The sequence below is a fragment of the Alexandromys fortis genome, unplaced genomic scaffold (assembly GCF_014885135.2).
Source record: "Alexandromys fortis isolate MF-2015 unplaced genomic scaffold, M_Fortis_MF-2015_v1.1 scaffold_6, whole genome shotgun sequence".
In the NCBI taxonomy this organism is placed as follows: domain Eukaryota; kingdom Metazoa; phylum Chordata; class Mammalia; order Rodentia; family Cricetidae; genus Alexandromys; species Alexandromys fortis.
Genome location: NW_026067902.1, coordinates 671029 through 691639, shown reverse-complemented (window position 1 = coordinate 691639; position 20611 = coordinate 671029). Strand labels below are relative to the sequence as shown.

Here is a 20611-nt window from a genome sequence, read left to right as displayed (position 1 = left end):
ACAAAAGCCAGCATCCTCCAGTGTGTTCTTTCTGCCTCTGGCTTCTGAGCTCTCAGCTACCGCTCCAGGCACCTGCTGCTGGACTCTAACACTCTGCAACTGTAAGCCCAAAATAAACTCTTTCTTAAGTTGCCTTGGTAATGATGTCTTATCACAGTTGAAAGAAAAGCGCCACATAAAAGAATGAAAGATACAGAGAGTTTCAAACAGAGATCCAAGCAAGTACTTTCCTGTCCATGGTCATTTTCCATTACTGACCATAGTAAAGTTAGATGAACACTGCACATTGGTATCTCCATTAAGATTCAATTTTTTGCACTAACTGCAGGAAGGCCTAGAAAGACTAGTAGGTAATTGACAGAATGTTCCCAACAGTTTCCTGTTGCCTGCAATCAAATGCTGCATACAAGTTTATGCATCTACTGTACTGTACATAAAAGTACAGCAGCTACAAGAACGTACAAGTACATACAAGTAATATATATATATGTATATATATATATATTTTCTCCCCATTGATCTAAGTTTTCAGACTCTAAGATACTAGCAATGCTGTTGTCAGTTTTTGATCAGAGAAAAAAATTGAGCCATCAAAGGCAAATGTAAATTCCCCAAAGTCACACAAGCATGAAGTGAACACTCAAAACGGTGTTATTACACATAGAACCAAAAATCTGTTCAATGAACTATTCCAAGCCAGCAAGACAGTCATGCCTTTGTCTCTAGAGTAGATCAATAATTAAAACATTATCAACAATTAAAGAAAAGGAAGCCTTGAGGTTGAATGAAGGCAAGAGGGAGTATGTATGGGAGATGTTGGAGAGAGGAAAAGAAAAATAAAAATGATGCAATGGTTTTATAATCTCAAGAAAATTTTAAATTACAAAATAAACACCATCCACTGTCAAAAAAAAAAAGATTCAATTTTTTGAAATTCTCTAACTTGTCATGGCCTAATTTTAACAGAATATTTTTCAGTCCTTATTTTCCCCATGGAGATTTTTTAGTAATGTTCATTATGATAGTATCATTAGTGTCTTAGAAAGAGGAGGCTAACTTTGGCCAGAATGAGTGTCGCTGGAAGGCAGGACAGATAACCGAGTGTAGTGGGAATATACAGACCTCAGCTATAACTGCTGTGGTGCTGAGCCTGAGCTGTGTGGATAGCCATAAGTATCATAAGTTTTATTATAAACTTCAGTTTCCTTACCCATAAAAGGAGTAAAATGTTCTTCCTATGGCAGACTTATCCTGGGAGTTAAAAGTAGCCCTGACCATCCAGGACCAGTGGTGCTGAATTCCCAAGGCCACTTCCACCCAGTTCCGGTCAATTAATTCAGTGGTTCCTACACTGAACTGGCCATGGCCCCTGTAGAACTGGCCCACAAAGCTCTACTGTCCGGACACTATAAAAGGAAGATTTTACCATCCCGTATAGCATCTATGAGCATGAGTTCTCAGCTCATTGCAATGGTGAGCATCGTCTTCTTTCCTTCCTTCCTTGAGCCCTTTGATGTCATTGGGCTGTCAAAATGCCATAGATATATTCTCAGGAACAGTTTGTTCTTGTTGTCATTGCAATTTGCTCATTTTCTGCTCTGAGCCACACTTCCTCCCAGTTAAACTCACATATCATGTCCTCATTTGTGTTTCTAGAATCATAAATTAGGCTTACCTTCTGTTACTTATATTACAACTTCTCCATCTGGCATTAAAACAGAGAGGATTTCTCCCCAGAAAGATATGTTCCAAACAGAAATCCTTGTTCTGCCCTTCGACCTCATGAAACAGGAATCCCATGGAAGGTCTTTGTTGGATGCTGACCTGGATCAGTGTGTGATAAGAGGCTTCAAGATGGTGAAGATCTTCCTAAAAGATTGTTCCTCCATAGAGATGATTAATAATGTGTCTAATTTCTGAGCAGTTAAGGATTTGGAGAAAGCCACCTACTGGTAGAATAAGTTCTTGATGACTGCTTATAGATAACGTATCTTAAGATAAAAATAGATTTTTGTGGCATATTTCTAACAGATTTTAGAGGGAACTACTTCATGCAATCCTGGCATTCTGGAAGCTGGGGCAGAAGAGTCATGAGTTTGAGGCCAGCCCAGTCTACATAGTTTCTGTCTCAACAAACAAACAAAGAAACCAGTCTGATTTAGCAGCTTCAAACAGCAGAAGAAGGGTTCATTCTTAGGAGTCTGCAGGTTAACTGGAATCTGAGCTGCAATGGGCTTGTTTGGCTGCAGCTGAACAGTCTTCAGTGACCTCAGTAACAATGATGGGGCCCAGCTAGACAAGTAGGAGTGCTGAGATGGCCAAAGCCTCTCTTCTGGCCCTCAACTTCTTTGGGCTCTTTACATGGTAGTGGAATAGTTCCCTCCAACTAAACAAGACAAGTCTACATGCTTAGACATTTTGCAGGCCTTTGCTTGCATCCTATTTGCCATCATCCCATCGATTGAAGCCAATCACATGGTCCAAAACCAGCATTAAAAAAAAAAAAAAAAAAAAAACAACCAAGGAAGCGGACATGGAGAAAGGATTTCCGGGCATCATTCTCATACACTTTAACGCAACACTAGCATTTAGTCATCATGCTATGTAGGTTTTGACAAACTGACAAAAGCTATAGAGGACTTTGAAAAGGGGACCTCAACGAAGGAACTGCCTCCATCAGACTGCCCTGTGGGCATGTCTGTGAGGGCATTTCCTGATTAATGATTGACATGGGAAGGCTCATTGTGAGCAAGTGGTTCTGGCAATCCAGGACCACTTAAGAAAGCAGGCTGACGCCGGGTGGTGGTGGTGCACACCTTTGATCACAGCACTCAGGAGGTAGAGGTAAGTGGGTCTCTGTGAGATCGAGGCCAGCCTGGTCTACAGAGTGAGTTCCAGGAAAGCCATGGCTACACAGAGAGACCCTATCATGAAAAAAAAAATGCAGGCTGAGCAAGCCATGGGGAGCCAACCAGTGAGCAATGCTCCTCCTGGTCTCTGCTTCAGTTTCTGCCTGCAGGTTCCTGCCTTCAGCTCCTGCCCTAACCTCCTTCACTGATGGATTGATCCTGTGACCCATAACACAAAATACACCATTTCCTTCCCTACACTGATCTTGATCAGTGATTTAGCAGAGCAATAAAAGGAAGCTAATACAGTCATTTAGATCCAGAAAACCAAAGTGAGGAGTCCAGCTCATACAGAGATTTAAATATAGGCCTCATAGTGAGCTAGGCCCTCAAGTTGAGTGGCATTGCCTTGTATGAGTTTTCGCCCTTAATGAAGTGGAAAGGAAAGACTGCAGGAGATTTCTGGATGGCAGAGGCTCCTTTGTGTTTATAAAGTCCAGCAGTACAACCGTTGGCCTCACTGGCTTTTATCATAGGCTGCTATTCCCTCAGCAAGTGACATGGCATCTTTCTGCATGGAGTAATGTTTGCTTTCCAAACTTGCCCTGTCTCTTTTTATGGTGTGAAAATACGAGAATCTTTACTTGTGCCTCTTGTTGCTCCCTTTAACAAAATCTGACCCTGTTTGTGGATGCAGGATAAAAACGCAGCATGTGCACTTGTAATATGATTCACTGCATATAGATGGCATCACTGACAAGCATGCAGTTGTTCCAAGCATATCTGCAAAATTCTGGGAGAGAGCCCTGACTATTCTATCTCAGATTTTTCTCCCTCTGGAAGCAACTTGTCACTCCAGCCTTGCTGGGTCTGTGCCCCAGAGGAGGCAAGAGAGAGGTCACACTGGAAAATGGTGCCCACTTCACTAATGTAAAACAGAAGCTTCAGACTTCTGGTTGGCTGTGTGGTTAAGAAACTTGTTTCTTAGATGAAATCAAAGTGTGAAAAATTATTTTAATGAAAGGAAATAGACAGGGATGATGCTTCTGAAGGCAGGTATGCCATGAGAAGCTTTATATTCAGTTAGGGAAGAGGCCATCATGTATACCACACACACACACACACACACACACACACACACACCAATTCTGAGACGGCTCAGCAACCCTGTGATAGCCCAGGATGCCTGCAGAGTAAATATTGTGTAAACGCCAGCCTTAGCAGCTGGCACCGGACCCAAGATTCGGGTGGAAACGTATGGAGAACATTCTTGCTGGATCTATGTAATAACCACACAACCTATTTTGAAGGAAGGGTATCCCAACCTTTCAAAGCACCTGACTGCAGCCCCATGCTTGGCTCTCATAGAGGCCCCAAGGCAAGCTGTGCATGAGCCAGGAGAAACCATTATGGAGTGGTGTTACTGGAGAGAAGTCATGCATTAGAGATTAGGGCTTGATGCTACAGCCCAGCTTCCCTTTCTGTTACCCTGATAACCCTGGACAAGACCCCCAGACACTCTAAAACTTTGGTTACTTCTGATAAGAGAGCGCCAGTCTTGATAATGTACACACATCCCCAGCTCTCTCCAGCCCCCTCTCGTGTGCTCCACATTTTCCCCGTGTTCCTCATATCTTCTAAATTACTATATAATTTACTATTTTGTATTCATTGCTCATTCTACCAGAGTGAGGAAAACTATTCTTAATAATATATCCCATAAAACTAGAATTATGCTTGACATATAGTGAGAATTCAGCTTACACTCATTGGCCAGATGTTGAACAATGACTTCAGAGGACAGTTCTCCACTTACCATTAATATGTTGGTTATTTGCTACTGTGTAACAAACCATTCTCTACCTAGCACCTGAAAAAAACATCAGTCATTATTTCTCATGGTTTAGTGGCTCAGCAAGCTCAGACCGTTGGGCAGTTCTACACTTGATGGCCTCAGCTACATTCAGTTTCTATACAGAAGTATTGGGGGCCTCCCTTCCATGGTCAAATGTTCTGTTGTTCTTCATGCGACTCCATTTTTTGGTAGTGGCATCTCACCATTCTTGAATTTGTTCCACTTAAACTTCTTTCATGGTGATTGGATTTACCAGAGTAAACTAGACTGGAAGCGAATGGGGACCATAAGGTCAAAGGAAGACCAGATTCTGTGGAACCCTCTTCCCTTCCCTTTCCTGCCCTTCCCTCCCCTTCCCTTCCCTTCCCTTCCCTCTCCTCTCCTCTTCTCTTCTCTCTTCATCTCTCCTCTCCTTTTCTCTTCTCCTCCTCCTCTTCCTTTCTCTCCCTATTTTCCTCTATCCCACTCTCTCTTCCTTCGCTCTTCATTCCTCTTCCTCCCCTTTCCCCTGTCTCCCCCGCCCCATCCTCTACTTTTCTATACCCCTTATTCTTCATCTCCCTCCCACGAGGAGAAAAGGTCACATACAGATCACAGCACTGCAACCCTCTCAATCTTCACAGACCTGAGTTCTAACATGAACCTATGGCTGTAAGCTTTGAGCTCAGGCTGCAGCTAAACCCTTTGAGAGTGAGAACTAGGAAAGCGGAACAGAACGTGGCTGACAGGCAACTTGAACTGGAGACTTGGGAACTCTTCAGGTGGGGATGATGACCATCTCCCTGGCTCCCTTCCAGATTCCACAGATGGTGAGGGTGACTGGAGTCTCTGGTCTGTCTGCAGCGTCACCTGTGGAAATGGCAACCAGAAACGGACCCGTTCTTGTGGCTATGCATGCATTGCAACAGAGTCAAGGACCTGTGACCGTCCAAACTGCCCAGGTAACTGTGGGGCTATGATTACAAGTTCAAGGGGAAAGTTTTTTTCATTTATAGTTAAAACTTGAAGAAATTATTTAAAAGATAACCATTTTCATCATAAATCTTTTGACCAGATAACTGATAGACTTGATGAATGGAAAGATGAACTTCCTAAGTCTTAAGCACAGTTGCAGTGGCTGTGACCTAAAGGGCAGAGCCATATTGTACTTATTTGGCTTGAAGGAGGGATTCTGGTCAGTTTGGGACTTTGATGTGGGATTGTCATGACTTGAAAAACTCATTTGAAAACAGATACTTATATCTGATAAGGAAGCCAGTGTGAGTGAATTCTCATTCTCGGGAAAACCAAGGAGTTAGCCTTGTCAGTAATACCAGAGAGTTGCCGAAGGCTTCCCATGAAACAAACTGGTGTAACTTAGCATTTAATTGTGATCTTATACTGTAGTATCAGTGCCTTGAAAATTAAATTAATTGCTAACTTGACAAGGAATCCTATTGGGACTGAAAAATAATTCTGACTGTGGTTGACAGAGTTATAGTGGTTTGTCCAAATCTGACCTATGACCTATTTATGTAGAGACCTTCATTTTTAAAGGAATTAAGCATGAGGAGCAGAGGCAACCAAAGCCATGAGTGATCCAGAAAGCCTGAACTATGTGCCTCCTGGTCCTTTGCACAAAGCTTATCACCCCCTTCCCTATGGTTTTACTGTGTTCCCATTGCCAGCCAGAATGCCAGCCTACAATAATATCTTGGGCCCTTTCATGAAACCACACATTCCAAATGGTTTCACCTAAAAGAAATTTCAGAGACTGAAAATCTGATCCCCATACCTCAGACTTCCTTTCTCTACTCCTAGACATTCTATTCTCAAGCCAAGGACATTTGGACCAAAACAAAAGTGGAAACACAAAGGGGTTTCTGAGAAGGGGGAGAAAGGAGCGACTTGAATGAGGCATACGCTGGCAAACTGTGGGGTTGAAATGTAAGAAGTGGTGGCTCCAGCTCCGTGTCAGCCCTGCAGACATCTTACTCCTCCTCATCTTCCCTGTGCTCCTTGCAATGAGCTGAGGTGGAAGTCTGGCAAGTGGGTTTTTAATGGGTAGGAACCAAGCAGTGAAGAATAACATGAGCGGGAGGAAGCAACAGTCAGGAATAACATGAAGAAGAGAAGAAGACATCGAAGAAAAACAGAAGTAAAAAAGGTATCGAGATGAAGGAAAAAAAGATTGTCTAGGGGTGAAAGAGAGAGGGCTTGTCTAGTCATGTATGAGGCCCTGGGTTAGATTCCCTAGCACCAAGCAGAAGAGGGAGGAAGGAAGGATAGAGGAGAAATCAAGGGGAAAAGAGGGAGGAGAGGAGAAGAGAGGAAGAGAAGAGAAGAGAAGAGAAGAGAAGAGAAGAGAAGAGAAGAGACGAGACGAGACGAGACGAGACGAGAAGAGAAGAGAAGAGAAGAGAAGAGAAGAGAAGAGAAGAGAAGAGAGGGGTGGAGAAAAAGGTTAAGATTAAGGAGATGATGAAAGGCATGAAAAAGATAGTAACGATGAGACTGGGAGTGTTCTAAGCAATTTAGTATCAATCAAACTTCCATGACTTTTAGGTATGTTCTTTCATTCAATTGTCAAAACTGCCCTATGGAACAGAAATTTATTATTGTATTGTCTGGCATTTAAGGAAACTGAGGCCCTAAACCAGCAAATAATAATAATAATAATAGAATTTGAATCCATGCTGCCTAACTTGAGAGACCATGGCCTTTGTTGTTACTCTTTCCCCTTCGCCTTGAAGGAAGGTCTCTGACCCTGCCACACATGGACACAGAAAGAGTTCTGCTTGGAGTCATAGGGGCATCCCTGTGTTCTTTTCAGAGCTACCATATACAACCAAGCCAGCAGATTCGGATTTCTTGTCAGGGAAAAGTTCTTCTCTGCTGCCATTTCGCATGTTTCCTTTCTGGGTACCAGGACCACTGAGAGCACTGCAGCTGGCATTCCTGTGCAAGCATTTTCTTCTCATCTGTCCTTGCCAACTTCAGCCTTTCCAGCCTTTCTGCTTAAAGAGGTTCCGGTTTCAATAGTCCCTTTGGATATAAATGATTACTTTTAGTAGGCTGTCCTTCTGTATCTGGTTTTCTGAATCTCTACTTTGCTGGAAGTAACTGTGGAATAGACAAGGTCTCGTAGGCTTGGTAATGATCATTCTGTGAAAGTATTTCCCCCTGGGGGCTGTTGAGATGGCTTGTGGCTAACAGCACCTGATGCTGCTTCAGTTCCCAGTACCTATGTCAGGCAGTTCAGATCCTGTTGGGCACCCAAACATACCTAGTGTACACACACTCATACACACAAATAAAAATAAATAAATATTTATTACAACTATGTCCCTAGGCTAACCCTTGCTTGAGGGATCTAACAAACTCAGAGTGTTCTCTTAAATGACATACAGTCATGCCCAACAGTGGAGCTAGGGTTCCCCCCAAAAGCTACCAGCCTCCACTCTTTTCTCTTTCTCATGACTTAGCTGGCTGAATCTGAGTTGGATGTGGTGGATTCTGAGAGGGGGTGGGTGTGGGGTGGGGTTAAGGAAGCTGAAAGGTTTGCAGCAAGCTAGGTTCAATTCCTTGGAGTAGGTAATGGGTTTCTCTGCGCGTTCTTTCTGAAACATCAGTAGGAATAGCGCCAGACAACCAACGAAGCAGGAACCGTGAGCTTCCCCTTCCCCTTCTGGAGGTGCTCTCTTCACATTCCACTCCTGTAACTGGCTGCCTCTGTGGGGGAGAGGTGCCACTTAGTTCTCCTGAATTAGGAGAAAGGAAAACTGAGGCGCACAAAGATGAAGTGTCCTGCCCGGGTCTGCACAGCTAGTTATGATTTAAACCCAGGCTGTCAGCCATTAAAGAGGAAGGTTTTGAGCACTCTGCTGCCTCTGCTTTAGTTTGTCGCTCACCAGACAGCCACCCTGACAAGTGCCCCACCGCCACCCACCCCTCACCTTCAAGGCAAACGAGTGAGTCCGAGCGACTCGCTGCGAGCACATTTGGATCTGATTTTGCACTGTGGATAGTATCTGGAGTCTTAGTGTGTTTTATGCACTGCTACCTGCTTTTACTGTTTCCTCTGCTGGCAAGTTTCTACCCACGAGTAGCGACGGACACAAAACGGCTTTGTTCAGGTGTATTTGTTTTGTATTTGAGGGGGGTAGTGGTGAACTTTTCCATAAAACTAGAGGAAAATGAGCTCTTGTCTGTGTTTAGGAATTGAAGACACCTTCAGGACAGCAGCCACCGAAGTGAGTCTGCTTGCGGGAAGCGAGGAGTTTAATGCCACCAAGTTGTTTGAAGTTGGTAAGAATTTTCCCCCTTTTGAAAATCCAAATATTAGTTCAGTGTTTTGGAGATTCATTTTGCTTTTGCAGTGCTGTCGTTGGACACATGAAAATGTTTCATTTTTCCCTTTGACGGTCCAGTGCTCCCAACAGATTTCCTGCTTACTGAATAGACTCCAGACAAGAAAGAGCAACCACAGACAAGAAAGAGCAACCTCATCCCTCCAACACTAGGATAGACTGAGCCATAGGATGCCCTGTGAGCAACCTGCAGAGCCTCTCGAGTAAGAGACAGGTTGAGCTCACCCTTCACCTAGCACAAATTGAGCCCACTACCCAGTGAGCTCTATCCTCACCCACATCCAGTAAAACCAAGTCTCCAGCAGAGAGAAAGAAGAGGAGGAAGTTTTCTCAATATTATATACTTCCCTCCTTTGCAAGAATTTTAGATGGTGGGGGCAGGGAACTTCAGTACAGTGTGTGTGTGTGTGTGTGTGTGTGTGTGTGTGTGTGTGTGTGTCCCACTTTTCTACAAGAAAGCACTGGCTCAGAAGCAGCAGCCTAAATGAACACGGCAGAAAGTACACACTCAGGTGCATATTTGTGTTACAGTGCAGCTTCATTTGCGTCTGGGTACCATTCTGTGTTGTCAAAGAGTCAGATTCCTTCTCTCCCACTTCTTTTATCCCCCAAAATTCTTTTGTAAACTCAAGTCTGCGGTATCTCACCAGACAAAATTGAGCAGGCCCTAAGTCTCTTTCAGTTTCCTTGCCCAACTATTGTGAGATTTAATTTTCTCTTTTCCAGAGACCTACAGGAGACAGTCAAGGGTCTAAGTAGAATAGTCTAGAAGGCAGAGAAACACTGAAGAGCACGGTGCGAGCACCCTGATGAGAAGAAATAAGAAAGAGCTATACCAGCAGCAGCAGTGGGCAGTAACGGGTAGGGCAGTGATGGTCCCGCCTCATCCCACCATCACCACCCCAGCTGAAGAGGTATTGCAGCAGAAAGCTGCTGGGAGAAGGGCAGTCAGCTTTCTCTAAGTGAGCTGAGCATGCTCCAGTTGAAGACAGCATAGCTAAGAATATTAGAATGACACAAATTGGTCCTGATGGGTGAAAATGGAGTTGGGCAGTTAGGGAGGAAGGTAGCTCTGGGAAGAGCGGGGGTGGTGAGTATGACCAAAACATATTGTACAATATTTACAAAGAACTAATAATATTTTTCTAAGAGACAGGGGCAGCTATGCCTTAACCACTGATATGAGGTGAATATCAAGCCATTAGCACTGTGCAATCAGATGGGCTGATTTTTGAAGACTGAACCCAGATCTTGTGTAGCTCAAATATACCTTAATTTTTACAATGCTTGTTAATAATTTATTTTTAAAATCAAATCCATTCAAGCATGTCTGTAAGCCAAACTCAGGACAGTTCAGAAGTTCCGTGTTAGTAGGGCCTCCATCTCACCCCCTACATCACATACACAATGGAATTACATTTATTGAACAGGAGCCTTCCGCAAACACAGTTTATTGGATTTATTTTTTTAAACTGACTTTTTACACGTGTGAGTTTTACATAAAATGAGAGAACAGAAGACGCGGTCTTTGGGGGCAGAGAATTTCTCATGTCTCCTCATGTCATATTTCATAGGCAAGCACCTTTTGCCTTTTTGTACAGGGTGAGGTATAAGGCCACATCTAATGCAAGACACCAGAACTAAGTAGACCTGTTTCAACCAGAGTCCAGACAAAAAATTAATTGAGCACATTCAGTGAAGGTAGCTGGTGAGTCTTCGGTGAAGGCCCATGTATTTGTAAAACTGAGGAGAGTGGATATAAACCAAGAAGGGAATCCCAAGATTGGCAACCTTGGAAAATTCTAACCATTCTTTATATGATGGGACCAGGATAGGAGCAGCAGGCACAGCTCACAGAGAAAGTCACCTGACCACAGTCCCAGCTCTCCAAAGGATGCAGACAGTGTGCAGTGAGAGAGGAACCAGTAAATCATTCTAACTTGCCTCTCTTCCCTCTGTGTGATCTGTTGATGTGTCTTCCCACTGGGCAGTTCAAATAGAAACCAGGGGTGAAAGACCTATGGCTATGGTCTACATGGATCAGGACAAGAGCACCATGGGATGAAGACATAGAAGAGCAAACAGAAAATGAGGAAACATTGGATCATCACGTGATCAAGTTACTCAAGCTAACACAACCTTGAGTTTTCTCATCTGTAGAACAGCATGAGATAGTGCATCTCACAGAATAACTGTAGAATCTGGGGTGTTAATATCTGCCAAATTCAAGCATGCCCATCATACTGTATAAGTATGTTTTTAAAAATTAAAAGAGTCAATAAATGTCCTGAGGCACAGGAGTTAAAGGAGTCTCCCACCTTGGAAAATATAACGCCATTTTCTGGGACCTCCTGACTTCGTTTCTGAAGGTCCCGCCCTTCCAAGGAAAGCCTATTCCATCCCAGGTACTGCCCAAGATGGAACTGTCCCACTCTGAGTCATGGTACAGACAAGAGGACATACCACAAAATCCTAGAACTCAGAGAAGAAAGGGCCCACCGTGCATGTCAACTGGCTCTCTACCCAGAGCAATCCCCTGGCACTGAATCTCCATCCCAAACTCGTCAGAGAAGTTCTAGTTTCATGTCCACTTGAGAACTAGAAAATAGAAGCCCCGCAGCTTGAAATGCCTTGTCGGTGGCCACAAAGCAGCTAAGAAGGTGGGCTTTAATCACAGTCAGGTTAAATATGAGAACTTCATCTCACACCAGAGCTCTGTGGACTCATGAGAAATGTCCCATCTCCCTCTTCCCCAGCTAACTGATAAGAGGCATGTGCCCCCCTCCCAGCTGACACTATGTCCTGACCATGTGATTCCACTCATAACTGTACCAGCCTCCCAGGCATTTGACTCAAAACTGGAGTCGTTTCTCCTGCCTGACTCTCTTTACCCATAGTCTTTGAGGCCACTGAAGTCTAAAATTTCTGACTCCTCTTGCTGTTACCACCAAACATGCTTTCTTGAGCTCTTACCATTGATAAACTGTGCTGCGTTCAACACGGGCTCTTGCTCTACAGCTAAGTTGCTAGATATTTCACTGTACATGGTGGCTTCCTCTAAACAGCCTAAACTAAGTAAAATCTCCACTGTCTGATGCCAAAAGCTTTGTTCTCTTGTATCTTCTTCTCCAGAGAGGAACATGTCCTCAGCCCCAATTTTTTTGTGTTCTCTCTCTCTCTCTCTCTCTCTCTCTCTCTCTCTCTCCCTCCCTCCCTCCCTCCCTCCCTCCCTCCCTCCGTGTGTGTGTGTGTGTGTGTGTGTGTGTGTGTGTGTGTGTGTGTGCATCCATGAGGCCAGAGGTCAGTATCAGATGCTCTCTCTCTTAACCTTTTGAGACCAGGTTTCTCACAGAATCAGGAACTCATTATTTCAGACTATTTCAGACTAGCTAGCCTGAGGTCTCCCCATGACCCACATGTCTCTACTAACCCCCCAGTGCCAGGGCACCAAACATGTTTTGCTGCTCCCAACTTTTTTTATCCGTGCTGGGGATCTGAACTTGGATCATTATGCCGAGTAACAAGTGCAGTAACCCATTCCTCCTGTCCCCCACCAGATATTTTTACTGGCAAAGTTTGGTTTTTACAATGAATGCTTAGCAGAAGGCCCTCCCCGCCTCCTGCCATCTCTGTCACTGAAGCTTGTATCCATTTGAGTTCTGCAAGTAGCACATACCAGAGGGGAGTGGCAGTCTGACACCTAGGGAAGGAGAAAAGGAGAACCAGGAAGGAAAAAAAATAACAGGGGCTGCCAAAGGAGGATCCAGACAGCAATGCTTCCTCCATGTTTGATCATTGACCTCCAAGGCAAGGATGAGCTGGATGATGAGAGGTGGACAGCCAAGTAAACCCAGCAGGCTCTCTTCTCGGAGCTCTGAAGAGGAAGCCTGGCCACCACGAGTCCTACATCATGCTCATGATCAGCATGATGTAACAGGCACCCAAAACTATTCCTGACTTACCCTACTAGAAATAACATAGATCAGTTTTGAAATGTTTCGGTTTTGTTTGTTTTTTGTTTTGTTTTTTTTTTTTTTTAGACAAGAGCGCCAAGTATTGTGGTACATGCCTGTCATCCCAGCATTTAGAGGATGAAGTGAGTTCCAGGCCAGTCTGGGACACACAATGAGACTGTCTCAAAAACAACAACAGAAGAATGTCTAGGTTTAGGTAAACAGGTTTTCTCTTAGGGAGAAGTAAATAAAGCATGAAAGAGCCATGATGTGTTCAGCTTTCCGTCACTGTGGGGGGGGGGAAAGTACTTGAAAGAGAAAACAACTTAAAAGCAAGAAAGATTTATTTTGGCTTCTAGTTTCAGTGCGTGGTGTTTGGACCGTTGTCTTTGGGTCTGTGGCAAAGCAGAACATCACGGTGAACAGTAATTGGGCAGGCTGTTTACCTCATGGCAACAGAGAAGAAAAAGATTTTGTGATATTTTATTTGTGTTTTAATAAATAAAGCTTGCCTGAAGATCAGAATGCAAAGCTAGCCACACTAGTCAGCTATACAGGCCAGGCAGCAGTGGTACACACCTTTAATCCCAGCAGCCAAACTAGTTAGCCATAGAGGTCGGGTGATAGTGGTGCACACCTTTAATCCCAACACTAGAGAGGAACGTAAGGCCGGATGAGACAGGAACTCATTCTCTTTTCATTCGGAAGATTTTGTAGTGGTAAGAGCTCTCTGGTGGTTAGCTTCTTTGCGTCTCTGATCTTTCAGCTTGAGCCCCAATATCTGTCTCTGGGTTTTTATTAGTTATGCTACAAAAAGAAGAGAGAATGAAAAGGACTGTCACCCCAAGATGCCTTTCAATGGCACACACACTGTTAACTCCCATAAGCTCCACTACTTTCCAGTGGTGCCATAGACTGAGGACCAAGTCGTCATTATATGAGCTTTTGATAGACACTTAAGATCCAAACAATAGCAGTGGGAAGTGGGATGGATATGTGGCAAAGTGAACGGCAGAATAAAGGATTTTATCCTGGGACCAGCCAACCTCCTTCCAGTAGGGATCCTGATGGGGAAAACCTGTGTGCCAGCTCAGCCGAGTGAAGGCTAAAGTCCCGGGGTTTGAAGAAAGGAAAGAGGTTTAGTAATATTTGATTAAGGTGCTTTCTGTTCCCATCAGTCAGTGTGGGCAAGGAGTTAGACTAATCACAAACAAAGAAAGAAAGGTCTGTGCCTGAGTTTATCAGCTATAAATGGAGATGGAGCATTCGTGAACCTCATCTAAGTCCAATGTAAAAAGGGGCTTCTCTGCAGCACGGTGAGGACGGGTGGTGATATAGTTCCTTAGTACTACTGTGTTCTTTGAATCACGGGCATGGGCCTACTCACGTGCCTAGTCTTCCTTTACTTGCTATTTTGAGGTAAGGTCTGATTAAGTTTCCCAGGCTGACCCTGAAGTCCTTCTGTACATCAGGCTAACCTTAGATTTATTCTCCATACCAGATTTGTTTTAAATTTATTCTGTAATTCAAGCCGGCCTTGAACTTGGGATTCTCCTCCAGATTAGCTGGGATTACAGGCTCTGATGCTCCAGCCTGACCTGGGATACAGTTTTTAAGTAAAATATGATCTTGTCATTGAATGGGAAGACTGAGAAGGATTTTCTGAGTTCCTGGGTTACAGTGAGACTCGATGTGTTTCTCACATTTGTTTGATCCCCCCCCCCCCCGCCCACCCACCCACCAATATCAAATCCCCTCCTGTTTGGTTAACATTTCCCCAGTGTCTGTGTTCTTTTTTATTTTATTTTATTGATTTTTATTGAGCCCTATATTTTTCTCTGTTCCCCTCCCTGCCTCTCCTCTCCCCTTCAACCCTTCCCCAAGGTCTTGACAGACCAGGAGAAACCCTGTGAGAGATCAGGCAGGGGCCGGGCTGACCTGGCAATGTCCTGTCCTGTTCACCGAAACCCTGCCAGTTGTTCCCAAGGGACAATATAAGAACAGCATATGTTCACATTTCAGTTCTTAAAGAAAGCCAGGAATGCACATTTAGAATTTGAATCCATAAATGAATTTTTTATTTTTTATTATTTAAAGCAAACTTTAAATTTAAATATATTTTTTATCATATTCTTCCCTTCCCCCAAGTCCTTCCAGACCACCTCCCCCTTCCTATTCACACAACCTTAAGTTGTTTCTCAAAAAGCAAAAACCTAATATGACAACAAAGCCCCCCAAAACTTAAAACAAAGCCACACCCAAAAGAGAAAAAAAAATCATCAAACTGTAACTAAATTAAAGAAGCAGTTGACCAACATATGTTGGTCCATATTAGAGTCCATACATTCTTAAGTATTTGCAACTAAATTAACCTTTTCTCAATGCTTTGAAAACCAAACATATCACCTCTGGCCTCTGAGCTTTGCTCTCACCCCCTTTGAGGCATCTTAGTCTGTGAATTTGCATAGTGAAAATTAAGGTCCAGCAGCAGTTGGGAGATGAATTATGTTTTAAACCACTCAGTGAGTGACAGAAATAAGACAAATGCAAGTCTACAAATAATCCTTTGAGGCCTTTCCACAACATTACCACTTGTTTAGGAAATTCAATGCAGCTCTCTGAATCAGCTAATTGTGTTAGGATATATAATTAGGCTATGGTTATCTGTGATGATATTCTGTTTTTTGTTTTACATTTGAGGGTTTTATTGGGGCTTTTGTTGAGATCTGGTTTGGTTTGGAGTTTTTTGAAGATGCTTTCAATTTAGGGATAATAACATATGTTTCTACATAAAATTTTAAAAGATGGATCAAATGCACTGATAGTTAAATATGGGTGAGAGAATATTGGTAGTCATTCAATCAGTGACTTCCGCTACTCTTTGCTGTCCTGTGTTTGAAAATTCCTCATACTATAGAGTAAGGAGTTGGGAAGATGTCTTATAAATAAAGTCGCCAAGTTCAGGGGTGATGAGAATGGCCACCATGTGTGGTGATTATGGGTACCTGCTGGATGTTTGATGTAAGGGAGGACACCGTTGACTTCATTGTCATCCTCACAGCAGGCTAAGCATGAACTTAAAGGTTTTTTTTTTTTTTTGGTCTTTTACAGATATGGACAGCTGTGAGCGATGGATGAGCTGCAAAAGTGAGTTCTTAAAGAAATACATGCACAAGGTGATCAATGACCTGCCCAGCTGTCCCTGTTCCTACCCCACTGAGGTGGCTTACAGCACGGCTGACATCTTTGACCGCATCAAGCGCAAGGACTTCCGATGGAAGGACGCTAGTGGACCCAAAGAGAAACTGGAGATCTACAAGCCTACTGCCCGGTACTGCATCCGCTCTATGTTGTCCCTGGAGAGTACCACCCTGGCTGCCCAGCACTGTTGCTATGGGGACAACATGCAACTCATCACCAGAGGCAAAGGGGCAGGCACACCCAATCTCATCAGCACCGAGTTCTCCGCTGAGCTCCACTACAAAGTGGACGTTCTGCCTTGGATCATCTGCAAAGGCGACTGGAGTAGGTATAACGAGGCCCGGCCTCCCAATAACGGACAGAAGTGCACAGAAAGCCCCTCTGATGAGGACTACATTAAACAGTTCCAAGAGGCCAGGGAATACTAAAGCAATGCTGGTTCGGAGGCACAAATGCACTGATCTGCCAACTGTCACCCAGTTTTTTTTTTAAGCCACATTTTTGTACATTTGTATATTCCACATGAATATTTTTCTAAGTACACTAGGGGTACGCTCCGGGTCTGAGGGACTGCTATATCCATTGCCTACAAACCCTGTTGGAAGTCCTGACAGTGGGTGTGCAGGCAGGAAGAGGAACCTGGGAGCCATAGTGGGTGTGATTCAATTCCCACCTCTGTCGAGTGCACAGGAGCGCAAAGACTGAGACTGTAAACATTATAAACGGTTTTTATATATAACTTATTTAATACAAATGTGACTTAAGCTTTCCCTTTTCTCTGGAGTTGACCTTGTAAAAATTATTTAATCACTTCTGAGAGAGTTCAAAAAGGAAAGGACTTCAGGGAATGGGGAGAAAAGGAATGTTGCAGTAGAAATGCATAAAAACAAAAAACCAGCCACCTTACACCGGGGGCTCTTTAGCTATAAGGTGTTTGCTGGAGTCACAGAGTCCAACATTTTCTTGCCTTAGACTAGGCAAGGGGTGAGTAGTAAGTGAATGTTTAGAGTCAAATCTAAGACTTGGTTTTAAATGACTTTAAAACAAATGAACAGTGTGATTCCAGTAAGGATGGTCTTAACAAGCTCAGGAGACTGGAGGAAGTTTCAGGCATAAAGCCAGGAGTGGCACTTTCCAAAGGAAAAAAGCAAAACAAGTGGGAAAATAATACGGGCCCCATTTTATCTATTTTATTTTAATATAACAACTTTTCTCTACCAATATATTCCCAGTAAATAAATTTAAAAGGCAGTGGTAGGAGCTGAAGTCCGGGAAATCCTACTTTTTTATGTTTTAAGAAAGAAAAAAAAACTGCATTATTTTTGTAAAGTATTTATTGAATCATTGGATATTGTGCATTGTGCAGCAATAAAGCAGTCCAGTTCTGTGGGTGTAGAACTGGAAGATAGGTGAAAAGTTGGTTCTTAGGCAATCTTACTTGCAAAACTCCAGGAAAAGAGATATATAATAAAATCATAATAAAATGTGTTACCTGCATCCTTGATTTGTGATACAAATATTGTAACTACTGCAAGGGAAGCAAGGCTTTCATGGGAGAAAGCTTCAACCCAGGTAGGAATAAAAGACTCACAAATAAACTTATAGTGGCTAGGCAAAGTCATAACACCAATGGCTTCAAGTATATCTCCCTTGATATACTAGTCCCCCAATTAGCTCAAGACAATTGGCACACATGTGGTTTTCTTTCTCATCAAGATCTAAGAAAACCAAGCTAAAGCAAAGATTTAAGTTGGGCAAGGCTACTCCAGACAGAATACAGAAATACAGCTAACATGCAGAACTATTTACAATGCAAATCATTCTTTTGCCAGATGAGAGAAACCAAAGGTCAGAAAGCACAAACCATATTCCTTGTATCCCTGGTGGTTTTGAAGTTCTTGACCACACACTCAAGTTCTCTGGTAAAAGTGAGTTCCTATGGCAAAGCCCTTGTTAGTTTTTTATACGTTAGAATGAATTATTTACTGAGGCAATAACCATCCTATAATTTATATTTAGGTTCTGCATCTCGTGATGGAATAATAATTCTTGTTTGGGGCTGGAGATGGTTCAGTAGTAATTAAGAACATTTGCTGCTCTTGCAAAGGACCTGGATTCATTTCATAGAAACCACATGGTGGCTTGCACCCATTTTTAACATTCCCAGGGGAACTGGCACCCTCTCTTGGCCTCTGTGGATACCAGGCATGCATGGTACACATATATCCATGGAGACATTCACACATACACATAAAAATAAAAACCTCACCAGGCGGTGGTGGCATACTCCTTTAATTTCAGCACTTGGGAGGCAGAGGCAGGTAGATCTCTGTGAGTTTGAGGCCAGTCTGGTCTACAGAGTGACTTCCAGAACAGGCTCCAAAGCTACATAGAAAAACCCTGTGTCAAAACATCAAATACATAAACAAACAAGCAAGCAAACAGACAAATAAATACCTCTTTTTTTTTAATGTCTTATTCACATCGGAAGGAGTGCTAAGCAAGTGAACCAGCAGAGAGAAACGGTCCATCTATCAGGGAAGAAGAGAGTTTGGTTTGCAATATAGAAGAAAACATCTTAAAAGAGAATTGTCTGGAAATAGAATGCATTACCTTTCAGCTGATGGTTTTCTTGCCAGGAAACACATACAAGCAAAAGCCAGAGATAAGCCATGTGGGAAGTTCAGCTGAGTAGCATGGAGGGCTAAGAATGCTTTGCAGCAAGACCCGAGGGGTGTCCTCGAGCAAGTCCAAGGCTGTGGGGAAACCCTCCTGGGGATAAGGAATGCATCTTAAAGTTCCAGTGGAGGAGTAAGACTTTTTCTTCTAGTAATTTTAATTGATTTCTTAAATTTTTTATTTTTTAAATTATAACATGATTACACCATTTCACCCTTTCCTCCCCCCAAACTGTCCCACACATCCCTCTCTGTTCTCTTCATTAGTTATTTATTGGCTCACTGTGTGTGTGTGTGTGTGTGTGTGTGTGTGTGTGTGTGTATAAGCTTTCAGGTCAGATCCAGCTCACAATCCTCTGGACTATGAAGTGCATGGTATCTTCAGCAATGGGGACTTCCCTTCGACTTTCACGTGTAAACAGGGTGGCAGTGACAGAAGGCAATGCTTCTGGGATCTCTTGGACAACCCTTACGAACAGCTAAAAAGAGCGCTTCTTGTGCTTTGTGTTGAGGTTCTTCTTAGATGGTCTTTGGCTCTTGAAGGGAGCATTGTCAGCCCAAATGGGAAATTTTCATTTAACCTACATACATATATTTATATACCAACTTATGTGTATTATAGATATTTTAGGCAGATAGTTAATTGCATGGTTCTTTATGACGTTTTCAGACAACCTTATTATTATTTTACTCCCCATTCTATATTTAGTTTATATTTATCTCTCTCCCCCTCTTTAATTGGAGCCCCCGTTTTCCCATTTCTCCCATCAGATCACTTATACCCTGATATTCCCTTCTCTATCAATCCCCACTCCCAACCCCAGCAATGGTCACTTTTTACTTTCTCCTGACTTCTGCAGTTACTCCAGAACATGTAATTACATCTGAAGATTTACAGCTAGGACCCTAAGATGAGAGAGAATATGTGACCTTTGTCTTTCTGGGTCTGGGTGACTTCTCTCAATATGATATTTTATAGTTCTATAAATTTACCTATAAAGTTCATGAGTTTATTTTTCTTGACTACAAATAAATAGTATTCCACAGTGTATATGAACCACACATTCATTAATTAATCATCAGTTTGTAGTTCGTATGTATGTATGTATGTATTTATACTCTTTAGGCCCACCATCTAGCTCCCAAATAAAAACATGGAGATTTATTCTTACTTACGGCTGCCTGACCTTAGCTTGGCTTATTCCTAGGTAGATTTTCTTAAGTTCAATTATCCTGTCTATCATTTGCCTCTGGGCTTTTACCTTTCTCTACTCTATATGTCTTTCTTTCCTTTTTACTCTATGACTGGTTGTGTGCCTGGATGAGCTGGCCTCTGGCATCTTCCTCTCCTTCTTTTCTCATTCCTCCCTCTTTCCCCTTCTCTCCTTTTTTCTATTTATTCTCTCTGCCTGACAGGACCACCTGTTTCTCTCTCCTGCCTAGCAATTGGCTGTTCCGCTCTTTATATGATCAACAGGTGTTTTAGACAGACAAAGTAACACAGCTTTACAGAGTTAAACAAATGCAACATAAAAGAATACAACACATCTTTACAGCACTGAATAAATACCAAGTTAATATTTTTCTTTAGTTGTGAAGAAGTTTTTAATTTTATAAAGTCCAACTTGTCAAATTTTGAGCTAAATTCTTGGGAAAATGGAGTCCTGTTCAGAAAACTGTTTCCTACACCTCTATCATGTAGGCACTACCTATGTTTTCTTCTAAC

At 42.9% G+C, this 20611-nt stretch overlaps 1 protein-coding gene across 1 annotated transcript in view; it reads left to right on the top strand.

The window, feature by feature from the left end:
* Positions 1-19099, top strand: part of Ism1 (isthmin 1) — a 72842-nt gene extending 53743 nt beyond the window's left edge. Inside the window, exons 4-6 of the mRNA XM_050134315.1 lie at positions 5502-5645; positions 8902-8991; positions 16118-19099. Of these exons, the coding sequence (XP_049990272.1) occupies positions 5502-5645; positions 8902-8991; positions 16118-16635 (752 nt within the window). The 3' untranslated portion in view covers positions 16636-19099. The remainder of the gene's footprint in view (positions 1-5501; positions 5646-8901; positions 8992-16117) is intronic.
* The last annotated feature ends 1512 nt before the right edge of the window (positions 19100-20611 follow it).